The sequence below is a fragment of the Eublepharis macularius genome, chromosome 7, assembly GCF_028583425.1.
Source record: "Eublepharis macularius isolate TG4126 chromosome 7, MPM_Emac_v1.0, whole genome shotgun sequence".
NCBI classification, from domain to species: domain Eukaryota; kingdom Metazoa; phylum Chordata; class Lepidosauria; order Squamata; family Eublepharidae; genus Eublepharis; species Eublepharis macularius.
In genome coordinates, this window is record NC_072796.1 from 43,885,269 (window position 1) to 43,895,444 (window position 10,176).

The following is a 10,176-nucleotide window of genomic DNA, read 5'->3' on the forward strand; positions in this document are numbered from 1 at the left end:
CACTAAATACAGTTTCTGAAGGGTAACCTACAGTTCTGTCGAGCAGAACTACTTGTCTCTGCCAAGCAGAATAAAAAACAATTGTGGAACAACTTTGAACAGTTCTGATCAAAGACCACACCGACAGTCAAAGACATGGAGATTCCCATTCTTCCTTTACACTGACAGCCTCCACAGCATACTACTGACACTAGGAGAGAGCTCACCAATGTGACTCTTCAAAACCAACTCAGACATTTCTTGAGCACAACTCCATTGTAATACATTATTGAATATTACAAGATAGCAGAAAATTAAATTTTTAGTTTTTCTAGATGTAGCTGAATTTCTGATAAGAACAGCTAGAAGCAGACCTGACAAAGATGATTAAAATAGGCCTGGATCAGAAAGGTTATGGGTAACCCAGATTGCTATAATTCTACATGGGCATCACAGACCTCACTAAAGGTGCATCTTAGTATCTAATGAGTTCACCCAGGGAACTCCAGTTAGAAGAAATAAATTTAATATGGAAAAACTCTTAACAATGTGCATTTTTGTTTGTCATTTATTTAGTAAAGCTCTGCAGTTGACTTTACAACTGAAGCTAATATGACATTTTAGTCATTATGGTATTCAAGGGTGCTAAAATGGACTTTGAACACAACAGGAAAGGCTTCTAATTCTCTCTCCCCCACAATTCAGCAACTTTTTAAAAAATACCGTAACTCTCATGGTTTGCAGATGCAAGGGCCACTCAATTTTGTACCAGTGGCTCCTTCTGCACTCTCCCTTTCTACCCCCAAGAGAAATGTGGTCTTGTCAAGTAGCAGAAACCAGAAGACATGCCTACCCACACCCAGTATCTCACATTAGAGACGTGTCCTGATGCAATCGTTCTTACAAGCTCCTTTGGGAGCCATGCGTGGCTGGAATAATAAATATAGGTGCTAGTTCACAAACTTGCTTAGTAAGGACAATGCCATTTCCCGACTATTTTTTCGCTGGGCCTGTAAGAGCTGTTCCGCCAGGCACATGGCTGAGGTCTGGGCCTCCACCAGCCTGAAACAACAAGGGGTGTATAAAATCTAACCCTCCCTGCGAAGGCTGTCCACCATCCTGTTTTAGTTTGTAAGGCTCACTGCATAATTAGAACCACATTTTTATTGATGTTTTTAAATATTTTATGGGTTGTGATCTGCCCGGAGCCTGCTCGCAGGGAGGGCAGAATAGAAATGTGAAATAAATAAATACTGAGTGAAGTTTTCTTTAAAACAAGTTGTTTCAGGCATGTTCCTGATCCCAGCAGCCTTCTTACCAAGTTGAAGAACTGTATTCAATCACCATACGCTGAGATTTGGCTGTTTACTGTTTCAGAGGTCGAAGAGCTGAAGTACACAGTCCAACCAACATTCTGGAAACATCCAAAAAAAGCAGCACCCCGGCTGAAGTATCCTTTACCCCATAATGTCATCTGATTAATGTCTGAAAGTATTGCTGTAATGCAAGAGGCACTTATGAGTGCCTCCATAATCAAGTGGTCTATACAGGCCTTAAATGTAACAGAGATGGCCCACAGGCCACACCTATCATTGCTGGTTTAGAGAATCTTGCTAAAGCAGAGTGTACCTGCAGTACTTGTGACCTACAAAGCCAAATGCAGTAACTGTGTTTGGGAACATTCTGGATGTTCAAAAGGTTTCTTGATTTTGTTTCTAGAGTGAACTGGCAAAACAAGGGGATTGTCCAGCAACTAATAGACATTATTACTTGACTGTGTTCAGCTCAAACTTCAAAATACCTAAGTTCCTCTGCTAAAGCACATCAAGGAGTTTTGCCAAGTCATTAAAAAAAATCTATTACAAAGCAGGTGTCAGAGCAGCTCTTGGTAACGTTCAAGGTTAAAGCTCTCATGTAGGCCTGTACTGTGAAACCTGAAGAACTGTACTTTATACCAAATGTCTATTATTCATCAGCCAGAACAAACTGCGTATTTGCAGTCAGGACTGCCGAGAGCCAGAAGACTTCTTCTGTGCCCCACCAATACAGCCCCAAACCCAACCCAATCATCATATGAAATCTCATCACAATTTGCCAGTTCCATGGGCCAACAGAGTGGCCAAAGCCTCCAAATCCACGCCCCCCCCCTTTTAAGCTCTGCTTGAAGTCATGTTTCATAATTTCTTGTTATCATTAAAGTCTGCAGTAGCCATTTACAAACAAAATCATTTCAGCCACTTTAGCCATTCTCCGCCTTTCCCACACTTACTGGGACAGATTCTGGTCCTGAACTTAGCCGAAAGACACCCTACATCTCAATCCAGAGCCAAGACTTTAAAAAAATAAGGAGGATCTGGAAACCTGGCAGCACTCAGATACAATTCTTTTTTGACTTTTTTCCTCCTGGTATCTATACCGGAAATGCAGCAAAGAGGAAATGCAGCAAAAAGTAGAGTGATCCCATCTAATGTCTAATGACTCTAACACTGTATCACGGACTGTCCTAAAGCTGGCCAATGTCACGTTACAATTGGTGGATTATACTTATTTCACTGAAGGATAAACTATTACTATCCTGTTGTCAAACTGCTACTATCAAGGCTGAAACCCAGGAACACAGAACATAAGCCAGCTCGAGCAAAACTCAGAAGAGATATCCTTTAAAAAGTAATAAATAGGTTTACTGGTTTTCCTGGTCCCTAGTTTAGCCACATCTGCAGCTACATCTCCACAATTGTGAACTGCATTTAAAAACATTAGGACCCAAAAGGCCCAGATCCATGTCAAGGGGCCCCTGTGATTCTGCCAGCACCAGGGGCCTGCATCAGCCCGCCCCAGGGCTGATTTAACATCCCAGGTCTTCGTCCGTCACCCTCATTTCAGGAGAATGCACAGCAACTGAGGGACACATTGGAAAAGGTAAGTAATCTCTTTGTTCATACCAACATGATCCCAAGCCTTGTACTAAGGCTGAAACTATATATTATGTACAGTTCCATGAATCTTTTAAGGCATTTTCAGTGATTCTATGTTGTGGTTGCAGAAGCTAATTAAAAGCTCTTAACCCTTGTATAATTTTCCACCTCCCCCCCATCAGCAGCTCCACTTACACCTGCATGGTGGGGGGGGGTCTTGGCAAGAAAAGGGATATAGAGGCCTCTGGGATTATTCTCTAGAGATCAGGTAGCAATTTTCCCCAGGCCAGTTTGGCTAGGGATCCTGATGGTGTTTTGCCATCTTCTGGGCATGGAGCAGGGGTCACTGGGTGTCTGGGGAGGGGAAGCAGTTGTGAATGTCCTACGTTGTGCAGGGGTTTGGACTAGATGACTCTAGAGATCCCTTCCAACCCTATGATTCTATCACAGGCCAAGCAATTGTACTGTATGGATTTCTCAAAAGAAATCACAGAACACAACATATCTTATACCTCAAGTACTGGCAATATCATTGAGCTCTACACCCATGAGTCATAGCAAATTGTATGTCAATACATTGTAAGTGCTTAGAGTATTCTATATGATCACAGCCACGTGCATAATTAAGATTTTGCAGAAAACCACTGGCATAGCCTGTGCTTCCTCACACTTAAGAAGTGGGTGCTTTATATGGAAATTGCATATCAAACATATATAGACACATACATTTTGGCCAGCAAGTTATTTCAAGATTTTTATTTCCTTCATTTATACCTCCTTTCTTCTCAACAGGAACCCACAGTGACTTAAACTATTCTCCTCACAACAACACCGGGAGGTAGGTTAGACTGAGTGTGACTGGCTCAAGATTAACCAGTGAGCTTCCCATCGGAGAATGGGGATTCAAGCCCAGTTTTCCCAGAACCTAGGTCAACACTCCACCACACTAGCTCTGATCAGCTATGACACTTTCCACACCTAAGGCTGAAGTTTTCAGCGGAAAGAAATATTGCATATTAAGAGCCATCTATTTCAGAGTGTCCCCCCCCCTTTAAATTCCTATGGCCAAGGAAGCTACTATGTTTTCAGACTTGGGTACAAATTGTTAACTTGAAGTCAAACACCGAATGAAGGGAAAAAAAACAGTAGGCAATACACCAGCCTAAGATGATAATTACATAGCTGTGCAAACCATACAGCAGAAGTTTTTTTCCATGAGTAACTTCAGCCTTTAATATTTAGAAGTCAGTAAGACAATCCAACACCATGCTAGTTCTTAAGCCATAGAACTATTTCTAGAAAAAAAGAACATGCAGATAGTTTAGCCAGGTTTGACAAAAGCAACTGGTTTAACTTTTTAATTCATTTTCTCCACCTTAGTCTCAAGATCGGCTATAAAATGGTTTCTAACTTTATTTTAATGCCTCCAGCCCTGTGGAAAGAGACAAAATAAAACATAACACAAAGGTTATTGAGTCTTTTACAAGAAATGTTTGAGGTTGCCAGCCTAATAAAATCTTAAGCGCTGTGAAGCCTGAAATCCCCAGCATGGTATTTGTTTGCACAGTCTCCATAGAACACAGATGAAATTAAGCTGGAGACAAAAATCAATGCAGTCATATGGACCAGACAGACAGCCTCATTAACTTGCAAGGCAAGGCATTTTATTCATAAAGGTTTACAATGCTTACTTATTGAAGTAACTGAGGCAATTCCCACAGTACATTTATACAAAACCTTTACCCAACCAGCCTCCCCCCTCCATATTCCCTTGTGGAAGATTCAAGATGCAAATATATTTGACATTCCTGAAAAAGAGGCCAATTCTCCACACAGTCCATGCATTAGACTAGTTTGAACTCAAGATGGCTGGAGGTGAACAGTTTGCATCCCCAGTACGTTTTCCTCAGAATGTTGTCTGTGCAAGATTACCCACAAGAGGTGCAGGAGAAAATCTCCATCTACCCTGATGAAACCAGTTCTTAACAATCTCTGCCAGAATATACAGCATGCCACAGATTTTCGCCTCACTTGCTGTGAATAATCTTGTTCAGACAGATGATGCTTGGACATACCAGGCCCCATCTCCGTTCACTCCCTTCTGAAAAATCTAGCCACAAGCTAAAACTGTCACATTCAATCTCAGGCCTTTTCTTTTTAAAAAGAGAAGAACTCCACAGTTCTCTTGTGCACAGCCAGCATGACATGATAAACTAAAGATTTCGCAGAGTGCCTACTCAGGCCATAGGTATTTAAGTTTATTAGGCATGCATGCATGCATGGATTTTTTTCAGTGTATAAACATTATTCCATGGGAAAAAAATATAAACCAGCTCCTCCTCATCTCAAGATGACAGGATTGTTACCCCTTAAGGCAATAATGGCAGCATGGTTTATGTTGAACACAAAGTGACTCACTGCTGGCTCTTTGGCACCATATCAACGTTCATTTAAACGAAAAAGATAGTGTTAAGAATTCTGCATATTTGTGCTAGCTTATTCAAGTGCTATGTTTAAATACTTTGGAAACTCGTTTAAAATAAAAACCTTCACACTTTTTAATGCATTTACAACACAGTGACTAAGAATGATTTATTTCTTTGAGACTGCTTATTACTGCTCCGGTTGGACAATAGTTTAAGAACATTCAATGTGGCATAAGGCACTGTGCTTTGCTGTACACACGCTACTAGGCCACTGGGACAAAAAACAAAACAAAACAAAAAACCTACATTGCAACTTTTGACTGAAATAGTTTTTGAAAGCAGAGTCCAAGGTTATATAGTATGACTCACTAGTGGACTGTCAGCTCTCTCCCCATCAAAACCCAACAAAAAGCAGTTTAACTCTTTTAAGAGCACCATGGAGTTTCCAAAGATACCCAGATTTCATTTGTTTGTTATACATACTTCACTGCAACACCACCAAGTGGCTACAGGATTCTTGGCTCCTCCACACAACACAGAAAAGCAAGTACTCACTGCACATTCACTGCAGAAACACCATAATGGATGAAAGGGACACAGTTGCTGCAAACATGCAGTATAGCATGTGTTTGGGGGCCGTGACAGGCCAGGCTCCTAGATTCACATTTACCGATTTTCAGGTGTTACATTATTGACTGTTGTTTGCAGTATGTGTGACAGAGAGTGAGGAGACACATTTTCTTTACTATGAGGTGGCCCCCAGTCTCCTCAAAAGGTGTAAACTTTAAGCAAGCAGCCAAGTGATTCTATGAGAAGATGCATTCATACAGCCAGCTGCAGGAAGTGAAGCTCAAACGTAACAGAACATGGTTCTGCGGGGGGGGGGGGGTTCTTTGCTATCTCCCTTCATCTTCTAGAATGCTAGGTCTTCAACAGAATTTGCATGCAAACTCCCTTAAAACAACCAGCAGGAGCTTCACAATAGTTTCCCATTAGTCACATCTGTCTCCACGTCCATGTTGTGTGCACTTTCCTCTTACAGGGGTGTCAATCTTTTAACATGCTTCTAGGCAATAACAAACCCTGAATCACAGTATACATTTTCACAATTCCAAACGAGGAAAAGATCCAACTTTCCATGTTTTAGTGCGTGAATAAATAGTATAAAATACCTACAATTTTGCCTTTGAATAACAACAGCTATGTCCCTTTAAAATGGTCAATTATTCAACCATTTAATAAGACAGGTGGAGCTTTAATACAACATCGCTGCTAAAACAGGACTTTCAGGGTACAGCTCAATGACCATTAGGTTGATTATAATCCCAGCAACAAGAAGATACCCAGGTAAGCGGTCACTGAATTGGCCCTTCCAAAATCTGTTTTAGCAACAAGTTTCCCAGACTGATTGCTGTTATTAATTCTACAAACTAGCTTAATGAGCCACTTAGGGTTATGAAAGTGCAGGCCGTTTCCGACAAAAGCATAGCTTTTATAGGGTTCCCTCCACTAAGCAACGGATTCATGACACTTAAGTGAAGAGGATTGTGCTTACATCACAAGCAACATAACAATGACTGCTCCATCAGCAGGTATTGTCACAGTATACCAGTCTATTTCAAGTGAAAAAGCAAAGGAAGGAAGGTCTGGGGTGGTCTTAACTTTTTAAGTAGCATTGGTCTGTATACTCCAAGGCTGATCCATTCAACAATTTGGGGTGGTGTCACCCTCCCCAAAATCCTATTACATGCTTGCTCATTGCTCAGTCAGTCAGATGCATGCAGAGCTGTCTTGTACCCTCCTTAAACAGCAAAATCTTCTGGAAAAATCTGTGCCAGATGCAGTTACAAGCCAGCATGGAATAAGGTGGCAAGAGGTAAAGGAGGACAGGTTTGCAGCACTTTTAACCATTGTGTAGGAGAATGTGTTCTGCAAGATAGAAGATTTCAAGCTGAAGTTTCTTACTCTATACAACTATTAGAAATACTGGGAGAGATGTACCCTTATACCAGGAGCACACTAGTTTTTAAGGCAGTTTTCCAATGGCTATTACACCCCTACTGGTTTAATGAATTCACCCACGCAGCAATTACATCTTGCATAGATCCCAAAAGCCAACATGTGCTATTTTTTAGGAGTTAACACCATACATAATCACATAGAAATATTAAGTGGATCACAGCCTAAAGACTTCAGTGAAAAGTGAGAGGTGCAAGAAAGTATACATAGTCCCCCCACCTTTTAAAAAAGCAGCATTTCTTCTAGCCCCAATTTTTGATTATATTCACCATTTCTCTGACACACCTCTCTATTACAAACAAAAATCAAGCCAACAGTACTTTACATCTTTGCTGGGAGAATGAATGCCTCTATTCCTAAACGCAAAACGTTAGTTTGGTCTCGTCAGTGTAGAAAAACCCCTCATTCAAGGCACAATATTCAAGTTGGAAGAGAGGGAGAAAGAGACCTTTTTAAAAAGTATGTCCCAAACACCTATTTCCCCAGCTCTTAAAAATCTCCATCATACTGCATTCTTCTAGACATGTTAAAGGTCTTCATGTAATGGAAAGTGAAGATAGGTCAACTTTTGCAGGCTTCCACACCAAAGGCACTAGGACTCACTAAAATTGTCAACTCCCTTCCTTCCTCCTCTCTGAACTTATTTAAAGTGCATTCCAGAAAATGTGGACCCAGCAGTCTATATATCCACAATCCAATTCACAGCAAAATGGTTCCAAGTAACAAGTCCCTCTGCCTAAAAGAGTGCACCAATGTTTTGAAAATGGGGGAAGGCCAAGCCCTCTGGCCCCTCTGTCCTGGTCAGGCCTTAGTTCTCAGATTCTCTTCCCACATTTCTCCACAAAGCTCGACTGGGCTCCCTGACAAGCATGTTGCTTGTTCGGTTTGGGGCAATAAAAACAGACGCAAAGGCACAGATGGCTACTAGATGCCCTCCAGGTTTGGGGACGCTGGAAGAGGAAAGGCACACAGGTAGGTTGAGGGCTGGTTGCCCCTCCACATTGCAGGGGCTTGGGAGGCCACACCGGGCAGACGTTGGGCTTTTCCCCACCTCCACGCCCGGCCGGCGGAGGCTGGACAGTTGACCCCAGACCGCGGCCACCGCAGCCTCACTGCAGGGACGACGAGGCTTTCTCGGGCTGGGAGCCGCGCAGGGTGTAGTTGACGCCCCCATTGTTGTCCCAGTATTCGCCTTGCTGGCTGCGGTAGCAGATGGCGAAATGCACGGCCGTGTCCTCCTGCAGGCCAGGCGGGAGGCACAAGGTGAACTGGTAGCGCTCCACCGGGCTGGAAGCCGCCGACGCCGCGGGCACCCCGTCGGAGGGCAGCGGCACAGCCGGGGAGTCCAGGAAGGAGAGCCATTCGTTGAAAGTGTAGCGCACCGTCACCTCCTTGGCGCCGGGGCAGCCCAACACCCGCACCACGCCGCGCACGTCCGAGGGCGCCCCGGCCACCACCGTCCCCGTGGCCTCCTCCAGGCACACGCGCTCCCGCCGCAGCCGCTCGGCGTCCAGCCGCTCCCCGCCCGCCTCGAAGCGGGCCACCAGCTGGCGAGCCTGCGGCAGCGGGAGCACCCGCGCCGCAGGAGGCGCCGCGCAGCCGCCCAGCCCCGCCAGGGCGGCGCTGAACTCCTCCAGGTCCCGCTGGCGCATGGGGAAGCTCTGCAGGCGGGAGAGCACCGCCGGCGGCACCTGCGGCTCGTCGGCCGCGCTGAAGTGCTTCACGCTGGCCAGGCACAGCCCCAGCGAGTCAGCGAACTGCACCCGCTTCTTGCACTTCGTGCAGCAGTCGCTCGCCGCCCCAGCCGCTCCGCCGTGCTCCTCGCCGCCGCCTGCGCTTCTCCTGCCCGGGGACAGCCGCGCGTCGGCTAATGTCGGGCTGGCTGGCAGCGAAAGGGAGCGCCCGTGGCGGCGGCGCAACTCCCGCAGCGCCTCCTCGTCGTCCTGCTCCCCGGCAGCTCCCGCCGCGCAGTCGCCCGCTTCCTCCCTCGCCTGCAAAAGCGCCTCCTCGGCCTCCGAGCTTCTGCTCTGCCATAGCGGGAGGGAGGCGGCCTCTTCTTGCAGCTGGCGCTCCCCAAACGGAGCTAAGAGTTGCCCCAAGCCGAGCACCGCGGAACCCCGACCCTCCATGGCATGACGCCGCCGCTTCCCCTCGGCTCAAAGGGCAGCCAGAGCCCCGCTCCAACCTCGCCTGGCGTTCCCCATCGGCGTTGCCGTCGGGCAGTCTGCGGGCTGCCTGCACAGAGCCACTTTATCACGTTGCGTGGCTGCAGGCGAAGCCCCGTTGCGTGGTGAAGGAAGGGGGCGCGCCCCTCCCGGCCGCTTCCTTGAGCCCTCCCCCCGGGAGGAATGGGGCGGGGCGGGACCTCCCACAGGAACCCGCACGAAAAAAAAGACATTTCCCACAGGCTACAATGCACGTAGCCGCTGCCCTCGCAAACGGGGGTGCGCGCACGCACCCCCTCGGGGTCCCGCCCACTCCGCTGAATGGAAGCGGGCGAGGGAGGTGTGAGGAACACGCCCCTTCGGAGCTGGCAGCGGGTGCGCTTCAGCGGAGCCAGCTGCAGATTTCCCCTTGCCGAAGGCCGGGCTTCGCCATGGTGAGCCTAAGGGCCACTTAGAGTTTGGAGCTGCGCACGAGAGGAAATGATTTGGAAGGAGCAGCCCCCTTTGCCACAGGAAGCTGTTCCTTTAAAATAATAAAGAAAATCTTCCCATCCTGCTTACATCCCTTTTGGTCTGTTCTGAAATCTGCAGTACTTGTAACCGGGGGCCGCTGTATCCATATTGCACTATTGTTGTGGTAATAGCAGTGGTTCACTCTGGTTGCACCATTAG

General features: G+C 46.2%; 1 protein-coding gene across 1 annotated transcript; it reads right to left on the reverse strand.

The window, feature by feature from the left end:
• Positions 1–5,055: 5,055 nt before the first annotated feature.
• PPP1R3G (protein phosphatase 1 regulatory subunit 3G) lies at positions 5,056–9,616 on the reverse strand. The gene has a single exon (XM_054985737.1). It carries the CDS (start codon positions 9,466–9,468, stop codon positions 8,449–8,451), a length of 1,020 nt encoding a protein of 339 aa, XP_054841712.1. The 5' UTR covers positions 9,469–9,616; the 3' UTR covers positions 5,056–8,448.
• Between the last annotated feature and the right edge of the window lie 560 nt (positions 9,617–10,176).

Excerpts from the sequence above, each read along its gene's own strand:
- PPP1R3G (XM_054985737.1), bottom strand. The coding sequence starts at position 9,468 with ATGGAGGGTCGGGGTTCCGCGGTGCTCGGCTTGGGGCAACTCTTAGCT.